At 45.6% G+C, this 22,709-nt stretch overlaps 2 protein-coding genes across 16 annotated transcripts in view; both read right to left on the bottom strand.

Annotated features, from left to right (window-relative positions):
• Positions 1–940, bottom strand: part of LOC127003793 (uncharacterized) — a 136,081-nt gene extending 135,141 nt beyond the window's left edge. The window contains exon 1 of one of the 2 annotated variants that reach the window (XM_050870846.1): positions 16–940. In XM_050870846.1, coding sequence (XP_050726803.1) covers positions 16–65 — 50 coding nt within the window. In that variant the 5' untranslated portion in view covers positions 66–940. The remainder of the gene's footprint in view (positions 1–15) is intronic. The other variant, XM_050870845.1, reaches the window with a different exon arrangement.
• A 7,131-nt stretch (positions 941–8,071) lies between these two features.
• The window catches only part of LOC127003784 (titin-like), a 326,729-nt gene continuing 312,091 nt past the window's right edge, over positions 8,072–22,709 (bottom strand). For 10 of the 14 annotated variants that reach the window (XM_050870823.1, XM_050870821.1, XM_050870822.1 and 7 more), the window contains 8 exons: positions 22,018–22,153; positions 20,122–20,142; positions 17,373–17,447; positions 16,169–16,302; positions 14,208–14,277; positions 12,520–12,555; positions 10,238–10,373; positions 8,072–8,115 (listed from right to left, as the gene is read on the bottom strand). In XM_050870823.1, coding sequence (XP_050726780.1) covers positions 8,079–8,115; positions 10,238–10,373; positions 12,520–12,555; positions 14,208–14,277; positions 16,169–16,302; positions 17,373–17,447; positions 20,122–20,142; positions 22,018–22,153 — 645 coding nt within the window. In that variant the 3' untranslated portion in view covers positions 8,072–8,078. Of the gene's footprint in view, positions 8,116–10,237; positions 10,374–11,820; positions 11,854–12,519; positions 12,556–14,207; positions 14,278–16,168; positions 16,303–17,372; positions 17,448–20,121; positions 20,143–22,017; positions 22,154–22,709 lie in introns of all 14 variants that reach the window. The other 4 variants (XM_050870814.1, XM_050870816.1, XM_050870815.1 and 1 more) reach the window with 4 other exon arrangements.

Here is a 22,709-nt window from a genome sequence, read left to right as displayed (position 1 = left end):
CGCCGCGGCACTCACCCGGGCAGGTCCAGGCAGTCGAAAATGGCGAGAACTTCCTCAAACTCCATGACGAGACCGACTTTTCGTGCCCTTCAGGAGGCGCTGTGGTCAGGGGGCACGACGGCACTGGTGGCTCTGTTGCACGTGAGCCGTCTGCAAGTGGCTCCTTCACCTTGCCCTTGCGCCCCACGGTATACATTGGCTCTCTCTCACCCCCCTTCACCCCTGCGGCTCCCTGGCACGGTTTCACTACCAGGTTGAGGCGGTGTGCTAATTAATTCACTCCTGGTCACGCGGGCATATACTCGATTTCACTCCTAATTTCGTTTATATTTTTTATCTTTCCAAAATTCACGAGTGTGTTTTTTATCGGTTTCTAATGAGGAAAGACCTATTGCTTGCTCTTGGTCACGTTAACATGGCTTTATTCTTAGTTAATTTCGTGTTTTCTTTCCGTTCCTATACTTATACCAGTGCCTTTCTTTTTTATTTGAACACCCAAAAGCACTGCTGTTTCTCCATGGCCACGTCGGCATGAACAGTTCCACTCTTAACTACGGAGCTGTACTATTTAGTTTTCGTTCCTGTTTACATTGGTGGCCTCTTTTTCCCGTCAATTCTAATCACGAGAGCAGCACTGTTTATGCGTGGTCACGTCGGCGCACCTGTATTCCCGGCCACGGTGCTGCTACGCTGGCACATGGCTCCCAATATTCCTGGCCACACCGGCGCAAGAGATTTTTAAACCTTGCATCATCCACTCCGGAGTCACAGGTAAACACGAGCCTTCACACCTGGTTCACGTAAGATAACAGTCCACTAAGTTTTCAGTCACAGTTTTAACAAATATCTTTTTTTTTTTACTGTTCCACCTTTTCACTCCCTTCGCAACCTTTCATCTCGACAGCTGGCATGCACAATCTTTCCTTCCTTTTGGAGCGTATATTATTATCTCACTCTCGTTATCATAAGCACTAATTTTCCTACCACACTCTCTCACTTCTTTCTGGCACACACTGAGGCTGTCCTTCAAACACAAGCCACAATAGGAAGCATCACCCACGCTGAGCCACGAAGATAACCCTCAGCCACTCGTTATCGCCAACACAAACACTTGATAGCGCGGTGGTCACGGCAATCATCCCACCGCATTTCGCAGGCCGTTTGATAAGGTCCCGCGGGTGAGGCAAGGCAGTGGAGCAACAGGAGGGCGGGCAGGTCAGGAGGGATGATGAGAACAGGGCGAAGTAGGTCAGAGGGGTGAGGTCGGGAGGTCGGAGAGGTGAGGTAAGGTGACGTGAGAGGTAATTTAAGTGAGTCGAGGGGAGGGAAGTTGACAGGGGAAGTGATGTGAGGAAACGGGGGCTTTATATGAGGTAAATTGGGGTTAGGGTAGCACTGCACTGATGGAAGAGAAGCAAGGGGAGATGACGGGGCAGTAATGTGAGGAAGGAAGGGTAGCAAAGCGCTGGGGAAGGGATAATTGAAGGCAGAATAAGCGGGGGAAGGAAACGGGGCATAGAAGTGAGGAAACTGGGCACAATAAGGGAGGTGGGGATATTAGGTTAGCACTGCACTTAGAGGAGAACTGAGGGTAGAAGAGGCAAGGGAAGGTGAGGGGCATGGGGCAGGGAGGTGAGGTATAACGGGGCACGAAGAGTAAAGGCGCGGTAAAGGTTGCACTGCGGTGAGAGACGCTGAGACGAGGCGGCACTGCGTCCTAAGGTGAGGGGACACCGAGGCCAGGCAACGTAATAGCGGGCGTGACAGTGTGCCCCCTCTACCCGTGGGGACAAGGTGACCTCAATTAAGACATTCCCCGTGTTTTTGGCGGCGCACAACACAACGCACAGGATCACCCTTTTTTGCACCAGCCGCGGCGAGGACCCACTCACGCGGCGTCATTACTCCTCTCCGTCCCTGTCATTTTCCTGTAATTTCTCCCCCGAAATTACAGAAAGAGAGAGCGAGGGAGCGAGGGAGAGAATGAGAGACAGATCAGGTCCACGCGGCACGGAGACCACTTTGTTGCAGGGCCGCGGAAGGGGAGAAGAGGGAGAATGATACCCGGGAAGGAGGAGAGTGGCGGGGAAAAATCTGCTCCCTCGAGTGTCAAGCCTTTTCACGCACTTCGTAACGTCGAGCAACGAAGAGAGGTGAGAAAAACAATCACTGGAGAGGAAAATCCGTGAATGGAAGTCCCCGCGGGAGAGAAAAACCACGAGATGAGTGAAGGCGTTCAAGTGCCCGTCTTACCGCACCTCGACACACTCTACACGTGGCGCCGTCCCTGCAGCGTCTGGCCAGCGGGTCGGTCCTCCCAGGCACCGATTGTCAATCCCTGGGAGTGTCTACGCCTCTACGGCTTCCTGGGCACGCCGACGCTGGCTTTCTTCCCGAGCCCCTTCGTTCTGTTTCATTACTCTTGGCTCTCTCTTTGCGGTGATGGTGGGGAAGATATACAGTTCAGGCTGCTCTAGTGACGAGTGGTACAAACGGTTTGGTTGCCCCTTATTTCTTGTGTGTGTGTGTGTGTGTGTGTGTGTGTGTGTGTGTGTGTGTGTGTGTGTGTGTGTGTGTGTTTACAATCCGATAATACTTCTCTCTCTCTCTCTCTCCATAAGTAGCAAGGTAACAAGCGGCCACTCAGTAGGCGCCACGGTACCACCCAGGCCCGTCAGAGAGCGTTACATTAACAAGACAACGTGTGGTAAACCTTAACCCCGGGCACAACACTCTTTCTCTCATTGCCTTTCTTCCTCTCTCTTCTTGCGTTTCTCCTATCAACGTAAGGGGAGAGAGAGAGAGCGAGAGAGTGATGTATGATGAGGGGTAGGAAGGGAGGGGGGGGAGGGCGGAAGGGAGGGAGGGAGAGAGAGGGCGGAATGGAGTGCAACAGTTAGATTCGCAGGAACAAGTTCAAGTGATATTTCGTGTGGCATTAATTATTATTCTCCACAAAAAAAAGGTCGAGTGCATGGTGGCATATCCGTTCTGCTGGTAATGCTCTCTCTCTCTCTCTCTCTCTCTCTCTCACAAACACAGCATCCATCCCCTCTCAAAACGATCACCTAATATCCATCTTTCTACGGCCTTGACACGGGCAGAGGCAGCAGCGCAAACTGACGTGGTTATCGCCTCCGTTCAGACTCACGAGGCCATGAATCAGAGTGCCAGCCGAGCCTTGCCGTAAAGCAGAGTGATACAGAGTGCCAGAGTGCCCTTGTACGTGAGAGAGGAGTGCCGGTGCGTCGAGAAGGGAGAGTCGAGAGAGAGGTGGACATGGGAGAGAGGGAGGGAGGAGTGGTAGGTTCGTAAATAAAGTAGATTCATGACTCGACCCTTGCGAAATCCACTTCATTGAAAGTCACTGCCCATTTCGACACCTCTGGCCCCACAGTGACACAGGTAACAACGGTGAGAATGGTGACAGCGGTGATGGTGAGGGTGGTGGCAACGACCGGCCCAGCCCAGCGTTACGGCTCATGTCATATCCATTTTTTTTTGTTATTTGTATTTTTTTTTCCTTCCTGCCACGCCAAACATTCCGATTTTTTTTTTCTCAGCAATATCAACAAGGATTTTTTTTTTTTTTTTTTTTTGTCGTGGGAAATGTGAGCGCAGCAGTAACGTTGATGGCCGTGACAATTAAACAAAAACGATAACAACCTAACGTAATTTTTATCTTCGTGTGACCTTATGGCAAGCAAACACTGCAACACACACACACACACACACACACACACACACACACACACACACACACACACACACACACACACACACACTGTCACCCAAACACCATCCATGAACCCTAAACTAACGGTCTCTTAACTTAACCTTTTCCACGCATTTCCACACAGGCATTACCCAACATACCTTACCTACCACTACCCTAACCTTACCTTCCTTACCCACCTACCCCCAGACGTCCTCCCCAAGCCAGAGGAACACCACAGCTTACCTTAGGATGGCCACTACCCTAACATTACCTAATCCGAAACGCCTTACTATCTTTCCCAAGTCTAAGAGAACACCTCACCTTACCTCATGATGCCCAGAGACATTAACACGGAACCACAGACGACGCCCCGGCACCAGAGACAGGATGCTGCGTCTACAAGTATGCCCAGGTGAGCGACTGATACTACCTGTGCTTATACCTGGCGCGGTGATTGACTCTCAGGATGAAGCCTTGGCAACCATGAGCGAGTGTTCGTGTCCGGTAATTGAGTGGAAGCAGAGTGAGTGAGTGAATGAGGCGGATGATGACTATACAGATTTTGGTATACTATAACATGCAAATTGATCTCTCTCTCTCTCTCTCTCTCTCTCTCTCTCTCTCTCTCTCTCTCTCTCTCTCATACTGTTCAGCTCTTTCCCTTTCCCCTCCTCCTCCTTCTCCTCCTCCTCTTGCTCCCTCCCTCTCTCCCCCCTTCTTTGACATCAGCCCCTCCCAGTGATGTGAACCAGTCCTCTCTCTCTCTCTCTCTCTCTCTCTCTCTCTCTCTCTCTCTCTCTCTCTCTCTCTCTCTCTCTCTCTCTCTCTCTCTCTCTCTCTCTCTCTCTCTCTCTCTCTCTCTCTCTCTCTCTCTCTCTCTCTCTCTCTCTCTCTCTCTCTCTCTCTCTCTCCCTCTCTCTCCTCTCTATCTCTCTCTCTCTCTCTCTCTCTCTCTCTCTCTCTCTCTCTCTCTCTCTCTCTCTCTCTCTCTCTCTCTCTCTCTCTCTCTCTCTCTCTCTCTCTCTCTCTCTCATCATAGAAATCAACCTTTCCTTTTCTTTCTCTCTCTCTCTCTCTCTCTCTCTCTCTCTCTCTCTCTCTCTCTCTCTCTCTCTCTCTCTCTCTCTCTCTCTCTCTCTCTCTCTCTCTCTCTCTCTCTCTCCTCCTCTTTCTCTCTCTCCCTCTCTCTCTTCACGACCACCTACTTTCCCCTCTCCCGTACGAGACATAAATTACTCCCTCCCACCCTTACTCCCTTCCTCCTACTCTTGTTCCTCTCTCTCTCTCTCTCGGCCTCGCAAAAGTGCTTACAAGCTCAGTGCCTGCGGTGGGGCGGAGGTTAAGTATGTTCAGCTGCTAATCTCGGGGCATCTGTTCTCAGTAAGGGTATTCAGAGGACGGTTCATGCTTGTGTTCATTCTCCCGCGTGGATGACTACCTGGGAACACCTGGTATGCGTGATTTGAGGTAACTTGAAGGTAAGTATCAACGGTCATGTCTGATTGTTATGTTAAAGATTCGCATTATGCTCAAATCTACTGGCAAATCTCTCTCTCTCTCTCTCTCTCTCTCTCTCTCTCTCTCTCTCTCTCTCACCCCACCAAGCGAACCAGTTTTTCTCCCAGTATTGCAACCGTCGTGTGTGTGTGTGTGTGTGTGTGTGTAAATATCACTGGACACCAAGCATGTGGTAGCCCTTCCTCGCTCCCTCCCTTTTCCCCTTCATCCATCTCTCTCTCTCTCTCTCTCTCTCTCTCTCTCTCTCTCTCTCTCTCTCTCTCTCTCTCTCTCTCTCTCATTTCACCATTATATAAAACGACTATTAATGCATTTTCTTTTATTTCAGTCCCTTGCCCTCTTACTGCACTGACTTTTACTACTCAAAATACAAGATGATGATGATTATGATGAAAGGAAGAGGAGGAGGAGGAGGAGGAGGAGGAGGAAGAGAAGGAAGGTAAGTGTCGGTATATAATCTACTTCTACTAAATCAAATGAAAAAAATAAAATGCATCACGGGAAGATATGCAAACAATAACTTCCTTAAAATTCGCTGATGCCTGAGAGGGAGAAAGGACACGAAGGAGGGAGGAATAAAATGAGGGCGAGAGGGAAGATATGGAGGGAGGGAAGGAGATAACTCGGGATGCTGGCGGAGGTAAGCAAAGCAACAAGGATGGCGGTTGGGGCGGGAGGCAAGGATGGTGTGTGGGAGAGATGTCATGGCGGAGGAGGAGGAGGAGGGGGGGGGGAAGAGGAGGAGGGTGTGGCGGTGGTGGTGTAATGAGCGGAGGAGTGGGAGGAAGGGAGGGAGACAGGGAGTAAGGGAGGGAGAGACGGAGTGAGGGAGTAGGCGGTGTCAGAATTATGCTGCGTGTTGAATTACGTGGCCTGAGAACCAGCTACACACACACACACACACACACACACACACACACACACACACACAGGACACTATACCTCTAATTTCACTAAGATTTCTATACCGCAAACACTCTTAACACACAAGAGAGAGAGAGAGAGAGAGAGAGAGAGAGAGAGAGAGAGAGTTCAGAGCACGGTAGGAAAAAGGGAACACGTTGCATCATGTCGTTCCCGCCCCGTCGTTTCAGAATCGGCCATAAACTCGCTCTGCTGCCGAAGCGCGAACACAGCGAGAGAGGAGAGTGAGGTGAGGTTACGCGCGTGTTATTATAAGTGGAGAAAAACAAAAATCAAGGACGAAGGAGCATTTGCAGCCAACTTTACACCCGCCGAGCCCGAAGCAAAAAATTTATACAAGAAACCAAAACGACGAGGGATTAGAAAGACGAAGGAAGACGAGGTGAGTGAGGGTGTTTATCGTAGGCAAGGACACATTAGATCAAGGACGGGCATTAGCAGCTGACTTTACACTTCTTAAAAACCCCGATAAAAATAAATAAGAAAAACTAAATATTAAAAGAGGTCGAGGGGTACGATTTGAAGATCTAAATAGTAAAAAATACAATAAAAAAACGAATTAGGAGCACACTAAAGGATACGTTAGATCAAGGAAGAACATTAGCAGTTGACTTTACACTTCTTAAAAACCCCGATAAAAATAATAAGAAAAACAAAATATTAAAAAAGGTCGAGGGGTACGATTTGAAACTCTAACTAGTAAAAAATATAATAAAAAAGCGAATTAGGAGCACACTAAAGGATACGTTAGATCAAGGAAGAACATTAGCAGCTGAATTTACGCTTCTCGAAAAACCCCGATAAAAATAACCAAGAAAAACTAAATATCAAAAGAGGTCGAGGAGTACGATTTGAAACCCTAACTAGTAAAAAAAATATAATAAAAAAGCGAATTAGGAGCACACTAAAGGATACGTTAGATCAAGGAAGAACATTAGCAGCCACATATACACTCCCAAAGCCCCAATAAAAATGAATAAAAAATGAAAGAAATAGATTAATCAGCAGTACCAGAATTTTGAATAGTAATAATGAATAGAGAGTATGAATTGTGATAAGGCAAATCTATCATTCTATCATAAAAAAAATAAACGAAATAGGTTAATCAGTACGTTTTGAAATTCTAAATAGTAAAAAAAATAAAAAATAAAAAATAAAATAAAATAAACGCGACTTATGATCAAGAAAACTCATCATTCTAACACTCCCTTTCCCCACGATAATGTAATAAATTCATGCCAGCGACACACACCTACGAAATAATGAAGGAAATTAGCGCAAGCAGTTCTGCGTGTTGATCAGGAACAGACGCAGGTGTGCCCCGCTGAATCAGTCACACCTCGCCACTTTGAAACTGTAAAGATGACGTCAGCACTGTGCACTTTCAAGACGATGAACAAATGCTATACAAAGTGTTCACCCTCAAAAGTAATTAAGACACGTAGGTATTGATGTAAATGTTATCTATGGCGCAGCTTTTCTGAATATATAGACCATCACAATTGAAGTAGTTTTCCACGCAAGCAAAAGTAGTTTAATATATCTGACGTTTCACAAATCCTCGACTCACGATACTAGGAGGAACATGTTACAAATACCTACAGGAATCACGTCTAAATCCTCTGCTTAATACACCTCAAGACTACACACACCTTCCGTGCAGGTAAATAGAGCGAAGCATGTTATTCACCCCAACGATAAGACGGAACACAATTGATACATGTCACTTGAATATATAATTGCATAAGATGTATATATGGAGCAGTCGCATCTTACCTGCTTAGATCATCTCCATCACTACTCCAAAAGTATAAAAGAAAAAATAGGTAAAAACAAGTCATCTTCTGATTGGTGACAGAAGAAGAGCAAAGGTGAACAAAGGTGCGTCGAGGCAATGGTAGAGGTAATCAAGGGGCACCTACCTGGCGTACGGGTCCAGGTCGATGAGGCACTCTCTGTAGGCAAAGGTGAGTGGAAGGAAGCATTAGCGGTGCCACACCTACACACACATTCGCCACCGTCACCTGTGCACTCGGGGCGCGGCGGGCCACACCTGATGCTGCCGCAACCTCGCTAAACCAAAACTTGATTCCAGTGTGTTAATTCGGGAATTATTGATGTGTGGGAAGCATTTTAATAACCCAACAACTTTACTGAAAATACAAATAATTAGACCAACTTAGCCATTTCAATGACTCTGCGATTTAATTTTGAAATGATTAATAAACAGTTCAATCAGTCTTACATTACAACTCAGTCGCCCCGAGCAAGAGACATCAGCTCAACAAGCCTTGAAATCATATACGAGCTTTGTCAAGGGCCAAACGCACCAACCTCACAAGTGATTGGTTCTGCTTCCATTTGTTGTCGATTAATTCGACCGATTTAAGGCTTATCGCAGTTTCACAATAATATTTACAATTAAATGAATTGATTGACGGCTCTGAATGAGAAAATATATTAATAACGCTCCTACGATGCTATTACACCGAGAATCACTTAAGCAGTTCCCGGGAATTCCTGAGAGGCAATTTATAAAATCATAAATTAGTTGAGAAGATTTTATATTTTCCAGTGATTCCCGACCGGAGCAGATTAATGAGAGGGCAAACAAATCAAGTAAAGGCAATCGCAATACAGTTCTTGGCAGACTCTCAGCGTGTGGCCTGCCGCCGCCCCGCCTGTGTGTGCAAACAAACCACACACATGTAAACCCTACGAGAGGATACACACGCACGCACATCAATTAGCTACAAGAGGGAGTGTTTACGTTAAGAAGCAATAAGTCAATGCATTATACCAACACACAGGCATCAGTCACACTACTTATACATCGTACGCACGTCATATTACCATGCCAGTCAACAAGAGATATATACGAATATTTCATAAACATTTTTGAAGAAGAATGGATAATGGTATATGGGTGGCGTGGAGAGGATGCATGGTATAGGGTGTGCCAGGGTGTGCTAGAAGTGTGAGAGTGTATGTATTCAGAACACAGAGTTAGGGTATATTAATGGCGTGCTGGAGCTCTATACTAATGAGGAGCTTCACTTTATTAGCCGTGTACCTGCTACGTGTGCTGCCGAGGATTAAAGAACAATCGTGAGGTGTAGAAAATTGGAAAGTTTCGTTTAGTCGGCGCAACATCTGTGGTCATATGCCGGAGAGATACAGAAGGGGAAGGAATTATAGAAGGGAACAGATCCCAGGAGACGGAACACAACCCCCGATTAATACCTGGTACCCATTCACTGCTGGGTGGACAGGGGCGTAGGGTATCGGAAAAGCCACCCAAATTTTTCCACTCCTCCCGGGAATCGAACCCGGGCTCTCTCGATTGTGAGCCGAGTGTACTAGCCACTGCATCACGAAGCCCCCGTGAGGTGTAGAATGAAGGTGTGTTGAATCTATGAAACTTCAGGTGTTGGTTGTATAGAAGACCCCGAGAAGAATAGGTGAATCATCCTCTCTATCACCACTTCCGTGAATAACACAACTACACCAATTAGATAAATAATGGATTCGTGTTGTGTCTTTGAAAACGCTGCATTTCATAAATCTAATAACTATAATCACTTCCTGTGTTTATGTTTACTTCTACTGCGGCATCAATACACCTCCCCAAGAAGCATCACCACCACCACCACCACCACAACATAACAAGCCTCCCGTAAGCTTCACGCCTCCTTCCCAAGCAGCATCATACAAGACTCACAAGACTCCCTCAGCAGCAGAATAATACCCTCACTGACCACACAGGTAAGTGTCCAGCTAACCCAAGTGTTTAGTAACCTTCGAACAGTCTACGTCACATTGCAGTCCTCGCCAGGAAGTCAGATTATACAAGAAACTCAGGTGTCTACATTGCGTATTAGTACTACCCACGAAGACTGTTACTCACTAACCAACCCGCTAGTCTACAAAAGCTTCAAACTACAAGTCTTGGTGTGAGGAGCTACATTGGAGGGAGGTGAGGTGATGGGCGAGCAGGTGTGTACGTGGTGAGGCACGGGGGAAGGCACAGCGGCAACTCTCGCTGTCCCAGGGGCGGGTCAGGGGCACGAGACTCACCTGGGGAGGCTGGAGGTCATGGGGTCGGCCTCGTAAGAGGGCCCGCGGCGGCGGTCCACGGTGGCGTAGCGCAGCGTGCCGCCGCCGATGTCAGAGTCGTAGCCTTCAGGTTCGGACATGTAGCCTCCGTACCGCGCTGGAGGGAGAGACGGTGAGGGCACGGGACATACGTGTGGGGGGGGAGGCTTGGTGACCCATTACATATTTGCTTCTTCCACGTTACGTTATAGTGATAGTTACAGATACAACAAAACTACTCCACTCCATTACGTTAACAAATCTTTGAGCTTCCACAAACTGGAGTAACACAAAAAGATAACAGATACTTATCTGAGATTTTGAATAAAATATAAAACTCATTCTTATATAGTTAAATGTAATACTATGAATAAGTGTTAGTTTCACATTCTAAGCCCACGCATTGCTGCAGGTTAATATTCATAAAAAATATATGTATTTGTCCACCACTAAATGCAAAGCACCGCGAGCCAGCAAGCAGCAGCAGTAGCAGCAGCTGTAGCGGCGGCGGGGGCGGCGGCGGGCACACAGGCCACACATGCAGCCCGCACGGCACAGCCCGCGGCGGCCCCGACGCGAGGACACAAAGGAACAAGTGTGCGGAGTTTTCTCTTTTTCCTTAACATCAAAGACAAAAGTTCGAGTTTATTGTTGCCGAAGTTAAGGAATATTACGGTCATGGGTTACGCATTCACGCTCACCTCAGAATGAGGTGTCGAGCAATATTTGATAAAAATTTCAATAGCCTTAACACAAACACCTAATATCGTTCTGAGGCAACATTTCAGTACTTAGCGTACCAAACACTTGTTCTCAGAGTGTCGCGTGCGGGGCAGCAGCCACGTCCTTGCACACACACACTAAAGGAAAACTCCAAAGATATAAAAACGTATCAGCGGCGTGGCCCGAGAGACGGCAGCGGTGTGGAGTGTGGGTGGCGCTAATCCATCACTCCTTTCTACTTACTAGGATATTAATAATTCAGTTCTCCAATCTTTGCCATAATTCCTTTCCTCAGCCGTGTTCTACCCTCCTCTCCCCTTTAGAGCGGCCAGGACCACCACCCAGACCTGCCGTCGCCCTGAGCCACAGCCGCTGATGCTGGTATTAAATAATTAGGGTTGGGTCTCTCTGTACCCTGAGGAAAATCTTGACGCATCACAGACTATAAATAAATTCAATAATGAAGCATATCTCAGGGATTCCGAATAACACTAAATAAGGAAGCTAAAGGAAAACGCACCGGTACCATCCTATGTAGTATGTGTTCTAACGTAATACATGAAAAATTCTTTGCTATACAAAAATCCAGCTATGGCTTTAAAAACTCTAATATGGACTGAAGAACGCTGACTAACGGACTCTAAAAGGCAAGATAAGCTGCATGTTCAAGCTGGCAGGGTTCAGAAGGTTATGGAGATGGAACACATGCCGAGAGATGGATCGGGAATGGAAAATAGAGTATAATATATTAGTAAAAAAGGTATAAAAATGGAGCCTTGGAGAGAAAGACATCCAGATCTCCAGCTCCGAAAAAAATAATATACTGAGACGTGATTATGTACCTCGAGTTTGCTTGTATTTATATCTAGGTGAGTCTGAAAGGTAATTGGAAGAGAGCAGGAACCAAATTAGAACCCGGTGAGCTGTTAGGAACTATATTAAGTGCGTGGAGAGACATATTATTATAGCCCGAGAAATACGTTAAGGGGGTAAGGCTGTGGGGAGAGACGTTTAGCATGGTGTACCCTTAAATAAATAAAAGAAAATGCATACTTCTACCACCACATACAACTTCTGAGAGAGAGAGAGAGAGAGAGAGAGAGAGAGAGAGAGAGAGAGAGAGAAAAGCCAAACCCAAAACAAAAACTTAAAATTAACACGGGAAAATAAATATATACAATGATACTTAAAAAAAATAATAATAACTCAATTTTTTTTAATGTTATGGGAAAAGAAAAAAATACTCCCTGATGTGCAAAATGCTTCCTCTCCCATTCCACAAACCAAGACAAAGAAAGAAAGAAAGAAAGAAAGAAAAAAAGAAAGGAAGGGAGAGAGAGAGAGAGAGAGAGAGAGAGAGAGAGAGAGAGAGAGAGAGAGAGAGAGAGAGAGAGAGAGAGAGAGAGAGAGAGAGAGAGAGAGAGAGAGAGAGAGAGAGAGAGAGAGAGAGAGAGAGAGAGAGAGAGAGAGAGAGAGAGAGAGAGAGAGAGAGAGAGAGAAATACCCATTGGAAACACCAGATACTCGGTTCGAAGTAATACCTCTGGGTACTTTATATTTGATGATGATGTGATCGTCTGAAAGGCAGAGAGTAAACGCTTATGTATATACAAACACACACTTGAGACTTAACTAAGGTAAGAGTGCAGTGCTTCAACAAACATCACACAGCTAATGGAATCCTAAATAGCAAACACTCTTGTAAAAATGGGACACACATAGAAAGATTACATCCTAATTTTTTTTCAGTATAAACACGTGAAAATAAGTACATAAGACTTTTTCCTCTCAAACACACACACACACACACACACACACACACACACACACACACACACACACACACACACACCTGTACCTTCCCAGAAACACAGGTATGGATCAGTTAATTGCAGGTGAGCGGTGCAAGGCTACAATCATTCCTTTTTTTAGTTCTCGGAAGTTTATATGTCTTTTAGTGAATTTTACTTCCGAGTTGGGATCAATAAGAGTAATTCCAACTACGAGTATACTGGTTTTGGGGGAGGGAGGAAGACTTCATTCCTTTACTGGGGAGGAGACTAAAAACCATAACAATATAAATAGACGTGCAAACAATTAAAGGTGTCATCCTATTCCCAAGTATTTATCGCATATGTACTGAACTTCCTCCTCCTCCGACACACACACACACACACACACACACACACACACACACACACACACACTTCAGTCACATGTGCATTTAAACAGTGTATGTGTGTACGAAGTAGTTATGTACACATGCATTTCAGATTTTACCCTGTACATTCGTGATAATTCACAAACACACACACACACACACACACACACACACACGTGCACAAACACTAAACTAATCATCCCATTCTACTTTTTCATCTACCTCAGACTAGGCTATCATTCTTTCTACTATTATCACTGCTCTTATTGCTTCTTCTACCATCTTCTATTTTCTATCAGTCGTATAAAAGAAACTATGACAAATTTCTGCTATTATTCCTTTCATTATTTTCACTGTTACCATTACTTCGTCTGCCATGTCTGTCTTAACTTCTATCAACCAACAAAACAAACTATGACAAAACTCTACTGTCACTTCATTTATCATTATCACCGTTACTATTACTTCTCCTGCCATGTCGATCTCAACTTCCATTAACCAAACAAAAACATTGACAAAAACAATTACTTCCTTCCTTATCAAAAAAGCTGTGAACACGTTAATGCTTCCTTCCACCCGTCCCACACCTTCCGTTCGAGGCAGCCCAGGTGTGTTTGTGTCACCTGTCCGCCCTTCTAACCTTGCTTGTGATTAATTGCTCAGAAAAACATTATTTTCTCACACATTTCATAACCTTGGCTGTAATGATCTTGGTTCCTCTCCGATACACACACACACACACACACACACACACACACACACACATTATATAAAACATCCTTCCCTACACTTCTTTTCCCTGTTTTCATTAACTTCTGCATTACTAACATTTTTTTTCCCATACAAACACTCATATAAAGACCTTTCAATATACTTCCTCTATTTCCTATATCCAATTACTGCTGTTTTGTATTACTGTCACCTTTCATCACTTGGCTCTGAATCCCTGAAGTTTGGTTATTAAATTTCTCCTCTGTAGCAATATGTCAAGTCCTGCTATGCTTTCTTGCCCTGTATAGAACACCGTCCAGCCCTCATGCTCCCCGTCCCTGCGTCCCTCATACTTACCATCTTTGATCTTGTGCAGTGAGTCGAACATCCTCTTGTACCACTCTCCCTGATGCTCCGACTTCACGCCCTGCGGTGGAGACAAACATCACACTCACTTAGTTATGCTTCACCGCTACAAGACGCACATTTTGATCATCTATTGAATGTCACTTTACACGAGTTACTCATGAAATCTATATTGGTTTTCATGTGTGTGTTTGTAGGGATAACCACAGTGTTCCCTTGCTTCGTGGTATTCAGCGGTGGTTTATATTTTTTTGTAATTTGTGAGTGAGGAGCAACACATACAAATAGACGGACGAGACACTCACCTTGAAGCCCTTGAGTTTCATCAGTTTGAATATCTTGAGTCTATCCTACAAGGCAGCATGGAACACAGGACAGAAACGGAACATAACAGTGGGGACAAACTACAGCCACAACGCACACAGACGTACGTAAATATACCAGTTAGTGTTCATATATATACACGTATACATACACCGAGGCCTGCTCTCTCTCTCTCTCTCTCTCTCTCTCTCTCTCTCTCTCTCTCTCTCTCTCTCTCTCTCTCAAGACGTCCCAAGTCCTAGAAGCGCTGTAAGTATTAGCTCATAAGGTATGGTCGCCAGTCAGAATATATTAGGAATAACTAAAGAAAAATAAACTGATAAATATTAATTAAACTGCCAGAAAAATCAAATTTAATATTTTTTTTCTTCACTTGAGCTAAGATTTTACAGAATATTTTACAGAATATTTAATTTTACAAACTGGCGAACACATCCTGACCTAGGCCTTGCGTGCGCCGGCCAGGACGACCAACACTGGCGACGCCCCAGGACAGTGACATCACAAAGCAACAACAGCAGCGGCAGGAGCAGCAGCAGCGTCTCTACATGTGATGCTCAGCCTTCGGTCCCTTTCACATAATGAACTTTCTCGCTGCATCTTGATGTAGTCAGGTCTCAGACACAAGCATAAACCGATTGTTCCTGTACACCACAACTGGGCGACTGGGCGACAGCAGTCGCAAGGGTTTCCGTTCCGGCAGCTGCATCAAGATGCGGCGAGAAGGGGCACAGTGTGAAAGGGGCCTCACTCATCCACAGCCTATGTATCGTAGCCACACACTTACTTACGGTAAATTGAAACAACACAATGAGCGTTAACACACTTGAGGTTGAGTGAGCGACCGATTAGTGTTAAGTTTATGAAGGTCTGAGGCTTATACTGTTCTGCTGAGCCACTGAAGGGGAGTTGTAATGGACGACATTGGAATAATAATGTCGACGGAAGGATAGCAAATCTTCTACAGTGATTTTGTTTTGAAGTCTGGTCTGAAGTGTACAACGAGAAAGTGTTGGTGTGATGAGGCTTGAAGGTGTGTTGAGGGTTCACGGGTAATAAGAAATTGGTTAAGACTGGACTACAGCCTTTGATTGTTAAAAGGATCATGTGGAAGTTAATGACGTGATTCTGGGAATGTACTGTATGGTCTGTGTTCTGTAAAGGTCTGGTATGGAAGACAGTGAACGAGGGAGGTCGGAAATGTTGTGGTGGTTGTGGTGGATGACGGCAAGGTGAATATCTGGTTATGTCATGGCAGCTGGAATTTCTTCGGTGGTGAGTTGGTGGATGGGAGACCTGTGGAAGGAGCCGGTGTGGTGGTGGGTGGAGGGGTGTATGTGTGTGTTGTGATTCAAAAGGGAGACTTTCATGCTGAGCTGTGGTTCGATCGGTATGTATAGTGATGAGAACTGGAGAAAATAAGTAAACTGTACTGGTCTATATATGGTGAGCAATGTGGTGTGGTGTGGTGTGACGTGGTGTACTGGTGTGGTGTGGTGTGGTGTACTGGTGTGGTGTGGTGTGGTGTGGTGTGGTGTGGTGTGGTGTGGTGTACTGGTGTGGTGTGGTGTGGTGTGGTGTGGTGTGGCGTGTTGTACTGCTGTGGTGTGGTGTTGCGGGGAACCTACCGACTTGAGGGTGGTGGGGACCCCATCGTTGGTGGTGGGCCCCACACCCGCAACCTTCTTGGGGCCCAGCACGGCGAAGCGGCGCCCCGCACCGCCCTCCTCCTCGCTCTCGTACTCCCTCTTGATGACGTACACTGCCGGGGGACACATGGGTGAGACGACACGTGACAGGTGACCTCAAGCATTCTGATCATGTCTCAAACAACGATAAGTAAATGTAAACAGGCAATTCAATTTTTGAGTGAACAAGTGAACATTCCATATATTTTTAGTTAACCCGGTAGCAGCGTCGGGCCAAATTTGTTTCTTTACCGTGTAGCAGCGACAGGCCAAATTTGTGCCATGATATAAACCCCCAAAAATAAATGATGCATAAACTGATCACAAATGCTTTGATATATATTATGAAATGGTTTGTGTGAGTGATGATTTTTTTCTCATTTTTCTCGCTTAGAGGGAAGGGCCTTTAAGAAACATGATCCCCGCTGCTACTGGGTTAAACATTCATCAAAACCCGTATATAGTCAGGCAAGACTGACGATTTGCAACAACAAACAAATCAGTGAATGGCGTGTAAGCCTCTCGCGATTATTAACCAGCATTAGTGAATCCTTAACCTGGCTGGGTTCGGAACATAGGGTCAGTTCCACAGTCCAACAGGGTCATTGTAAGCGCCCAAACCAAGCTATAATTTCCACAATGATCCGTTTTTTCTTAGCAATACCAGATACTAAAAAGACTTCCCGTGTGGTCTGCTAAAATTTAATCCTTTTTTATATCAATCGCAAACACAATATAAGGAATTTTCGTAGTATTTTGTGTTTGGTTCGGGAGCTTACGAACTTGCTGTACTGGACTGTAAAACTGGCCCTTAATCTCGCTGTGTCTGGGGAGGGTGAGGCAAGCATATACACCTGGGTACTGAAGGAGCCTTAACCCGTCCGCTGCGATTGGCATGAATATCGCCTTCAATGGTAGCCTGAAAACATATACTCCCAGGTCTTTCTCTGCCTCTGTGGTGGATAGTGGAGTATTTCCTATGTGGTACTGGTATGCTGGATATCCCCTCCCAAAATGCATGACTTTACACTTTTCTCCATTGAATTATAGCACACACTTTTTGTTTCATTCCTATAACTTGGTCTTCTTGTAGGAAATCCGCATCCAACGGGTTAAGGGTAGTAGAGAAGGTCAGAGTACTCACGTTTGTCGTCAGGTCGGTACTTGGGCCCGTCATCAGGCTTCAGGTACTCGGGTCGCTTGCCGGGAATCTGTCCCTCTGTAAGACAAGCGAGAGTCACGCCTCCGCCTCACCCTGGTCTTCCTCACTCACTCACTCGCTCACTCAATCACGCATATGACTGTACTCTTCTGCTCTACTGCTTTGCTTCATCATTTGCTTAGCTGACATTAAATAAACTTTGCTAACTGACTTAACAAACTTTATTATTACCATGGATTTATTTTCTATACTTGTTTTATCTTTCTTTTAAAATTCTACTTCTTGCTCTTAGATTAAACTTTATTAATGGTGAATTTTGTGCTGGTTATGATAAACTTGCGTTAATTAATTGATATAAAATAAGTGGGAAAGTGCAAGAGAGGTGCGGAGATCTGAAGGTTTGTACAACAGTGCGAGTAAAAATTTTCTTATTTATATTTGTTTGCTTGAGTTTGGTTGTCTGTTTGTGCGTGTATGTGCGTGTGTGTATGTGCGTGTGTGTGTGTGTGTGTGTGTGTGTGTGTGTGTGTGTGTGTGTGTGTGTGTGTGTGTGTGCGTGTGTGTGTGTGTGTGTGTGTGTCATGTAACAGCTCTCGTAGTTGCACTGTAAAACTAAACTAACAGACGTGATATTTCAGAGGTATTTTTCGGGGATCCTTTTCATACGCGTGTGTCGTGAGCTTTTATTATAATTCCTTCAGAGCAGCCGTGATTTCCCCCAAGGCGAGGAGGATCACGTTTCCTTAAGCTATTGCGTCCCCTCACTTCGGGCCTCCACTCATCCTCTTAATGGTGGATTTATTAAGATGCAACACGAAATTAGGAAAACACCAATTTTAGTTCTAAGAAAATAATGGACAACGAAATGAACGGTCAACTGTTATTTATCAATTCGTTTCCTTTGAGTATAGGTGAATGTACTTTTTAATGGCTCTACAAAACATCAAGTTGGCCATAATTACAGGATAACTACACAAAACTAAAAGAATGCAGATCGTAAACTAATTCCAGTGACAGATGTTGGAAGTGAATGAAAACAACGAAGGTAATGAAAACCACCTCAAAAAGGACATTCGGGAACTGCCAAATACTGAAATACTGGTAACGAATACTAGATCATCTACGTCTCACGGTCACCAGTCAGTTGTGAAATGAAACACGGAAAAACATTCCAAAACAAAGAACCGAAAAATGTCATCTTCGCGCCGACTACCAAGGCCGCCAACGCCACCGTCCTCGGGGCAGTGCCTCAGGGAAGTGTTCACCCGCCGCCCCGCCGCCAGGCCCACGAGGACCTTGCTTCAGGAACTTAACAGAAGCCACCCAGCCGTCACGTCCCGTACAGATACGACATTTTGATAGTGATTGAAATTTAATTTTATATGCTCCTGTACCAGTTAACAATTAAAAATTTATCAGTTAGGAGATTATCACTTCAGAGTCATCTTAGCGACTTCATCGTTCCCGGAAGCACCACAGCCGTCCCATCCGTCTTGTGTGTCCAAGAACAGCTCTTAGCGTGCTGGAGGGCGACATGCGGCGGCGGTATCGGTGGACGGGCGTCGCGGCAGCGGCTGAACAGAGGCCGAGGAACAGTGTCTACAGCCAGCTCGTGCACACCACAGCGCCGCGCCACGCACACTACACAGGCCAGGGGGGGAGGGTCTGAGCGTGTATGTATGGATTGCTGCTGTATAAACTATCAGCTGAATGTAACGGCGTAATGCCCCACACTGTTGACTGTAATATTTCTAGCTAATGGTGTTGGAATCAGTACTTGTAATAGTAAAAATGTTGTGTGCTACGTTTGTTGTGTAAACTGTTCAAGCTTTTTTTTTTCTACTAATCCATTGGCATCAATCTCTAAAACAGCTACACCTATTCAGTTACGTTGCTGTTTTCACCACACGTGTATGTACATGATACAACTGTGATAGTTGTAATCTATCAAGTAAACTACATAAATATTTACACTGGTGCACAAATGTAGATAGAAGTTACAGGAATGTTAATCAAGAACCCAACCACATGCCTCCTTAACCATAGGCCTTTGTTAGCCCAAGGGAATAAGTTTGGACGTACGGAACAAGTAAATATAAGTATCTATGTCAGCATGTACACCGCTGCCCCGTCATTTCTGAGTAACGTTAATCACCACCCGGCGCGTCAAGCGAGCCCCTGGGTCCTCTTCCCACCACCACCCAGGGGCGGCTTAAGATGTGTGTCACGAGAGCAATCCATATGTACAGCAGCGACGCCTGAAGCCACGCGGCGCCACGGACACCCGGATCAGCGGCGACAACCTCATCTCCGGCGCCTCGAGGACGTGTCTCATGACCTCGTGTGGCTTCAGGCGCCTCGGGACTCTGATCTCAGGGTTTGAAACTTGGGATCATTCAGCTTACCCACAACAACTTGACGTTTACTCTACATATAGTTAACTCATTCTACATCAACCCGGTCCCCTGAGCCTCCATTTATTTACTCATCCCTGCGTGACAATCTAATCAGCCGTGGAGTTTCCAATCACCATATAGAGTAGCTGCTTTAAGTTTCAGTCCCCGTCGGCCGAGAGAGTGGCAGAGGCCGATCAGAGTTCCCTTTAGACCCAACGTGCCGGGATCACAAACAGACAGATACAGACAGATACACAGGTAGACAGACAGGTGTACAGACAGAAGAGGAGAGAGAAAGGTGTGGTTGGGACGATGGAATTTTCTCATGGCTTTACCTGGGGTCGAATGCGGTTCATCTGAGGAGAAAATGACGGTCGGTTTAGGCCAATGGAACTTTGGCAACACATGAGAGGAGTCGGTGAGCAAGTTACCTGAGTGTTGCTCCATCAAAGGTCACAAGGGACGCGACCGAGGATTTTGAGCCAAGGAAATAACACCGCTAAGAAAGGTCATGAATATTTCGTGTTCTCGTCAGCCTCAGAGTGAAACTGAGGACCAATGAGAAACCTTTTATAGTTTGTTTCAAGAATGATTTCGGATGTGTGATCAAACAGTTAGGTGGCTCAAAATCTTCGTTCTATTAACATAATCAAATTGGGCTCTTGACTTCTCTAAGATTACTTGGACAATGCACATTCAGGTAATCAAGCAATTTTTTTTTTCATGAACCTTAAAATTACTGAAACAATTTCCTTAAGATTAGAACATTGATAAGATATAATGCAATTCCAATAGTGGTAATATCAACAATCTACTTGAGGACAATGCAACCAGAAGTGAACTTTGTCTTAATCATACCAATCAATACGATGCAATTATATATTATTTCAAGGGTCTGATTCTGGCTACGCCCTTATTTCATCATGCTAATGCTGAAAGACTTACACATGCACGCATGTACACACACACACACACACACACACACACACACACACACACACACACACACACACACACACACACACACACACACACACACACACACACCTGCCTGAATCTTGCCTCGATAAATATTTGTTTAACTTTGACAAGGATCCTGAGAAGGGGAATGGCAGTGGAAGGGAATACACGGGACGGGGAATGGGGGTCAGTTCATTTAAGGTAAGAGGTGCATGGGGGGGGGGGGAGTAACGCACTGGCGGAGGGGTCATGAGGGAGTAGAGTTGAGGTCACATGACTTCCTGCGTTTGCACCGGAGTTGGGTCAGGAGGTTTGAAGGAAGGGGAAAGCGTAGCAAGGTCAATAGAGGTCCTTCTAGTACTGACCTTGGGGTGACGAGAACATGGTCGGTACTCGTATTGCGTGACCGATATGTTGTCTCTTACGTCCAAGAAGTGACTTACGACTAAACAAAAGACCACACTTATTGGTGACACACAAGAGCACACTGACACACAAAAGACAGTCTTGTTGCGTGAAAACTAAGAGAACGGTCGTCATAAAATTTGATCTAAAATAATTCCTTTGTCACTGAAAAATTGTGAGAATATCGTAGCTCTTGTTGTCATATTTCTGTTACTAAGTTTCATTGTTAGCTAAAGGGGCGAGGGCATGTGGGGCATACTTACCTAAACTGGGCAGGGTGGAGGGGGGGTGAAAATGGGGTCTAAGGTGCCCACTTCGCCCCCCCACCCCCCTGCCCTGTCATACTGCTGGGGAAACTGTTATTTTTAGGGAGGGGAGGTGGGGATGTTAGTTAAAATAAATAAGCGTTTTAGTATAATCTATGAAAAACTCTCTCTCTCTCTCTCTCTCTCTCTCTCTCTCTCTCTCTCTCTCTCTCTCTCTCTCTCTCTCTCTCTCTCTCTCTCTCTCTCTCTCTCTCTCTCTCACTCTCTCACACACACACACACACACACACACACACACACACACACACACACTCCCTCCCTCTCTCTCACTCACTCATCTCCAAACGCACAACAAAATAAAACAAAACAAAAAAATAATCACCCAATCCGAAAACAAGAACGCCGACAAGAAAACCAAGACAACAAAATAAAAACAAAACAACCCGGTCAAACACAACGTATGGTTAGAATGAAAACACACACCAAACATAATAAAAACCACGTTAATAATAAGAAAAATGAAAAAATAATCCACCCAAACCAAAAAAATAACCCCAAAACTCAACCTCAAACTCTTCCCTATTTCACCCTCAGACTGACCTCGCTTCTTCTGCAGGAGGGTGACGGTGGGGTTCTGAACCTTGGGCAGGGTGGAGGTGGGGGAGCGGGCCACCTTGTCCACGTTGGCGTCCCTCCACGCGAAGCTCTCCTCGGGTGACGGCACCGTGATATTCTCCTGAAAGATTGGCGGGACGTAAGTGACTGGGCGGCCGAGGGAAGATGGGCAGCGGTTAAGATATCGTGGCGGGTGTGCGGAGGCGAGCCATGGCCGGGGGACACACGGGTACACGGGGAGACTGGAAGAGTGGAAGGAAGAGAGAGATAGTAGGAAAAGGAAGAGAAAGGAGACAGAGAGGGGAAGGGGAAGTGTACCATGGCCGGGGATACACAGGGCTACACAAGGAGACTAGATGAGCGGAAGGAATAGAGATGGGAGAGGAGAGGAAAGGCAAAAGGATCCAGGGAAGGCAGAGTGTAAGAGAGAAGAGGAAGAGGAAGAAAAGTATATATTAGTAGGAAGGAATATACAGAGGGAGGAGACTGGAAGAGAGGAAGGAGAAGGGAGTGGAAAGAACAATGGAGAGAGCGGGGAAGGAGAGGGGATGATTCAGGGTAGTCAGAGCGTAAGAGAGGGAGGAAAAGGAGGAGAAAAAATAAACGTTAACATTAGTATAGAAGTAATAGAGAGAGGGAAGGAAGGCTGGAGTGAAAATAACGTAGGGAGAAGGAGA

Source organism: Eriocheir sinensis, chromosome 26 (assembly GCF_024679095.1).
Source record: "Eriocheir sinensis breed Jianghai 21 chromosome 26, ASM2467909v1, whole genome shotgun sequence".
Taxonomy (NCBI): Eukaryota; Metazoa; Arthropoda; class Malacostraca; order Decapoda; family Varunidae; genus Eriocheir; species Eriocheir sinensis.
This window is presented reverse-complemented; position numbering and strand designations above follow the sequence as displayed.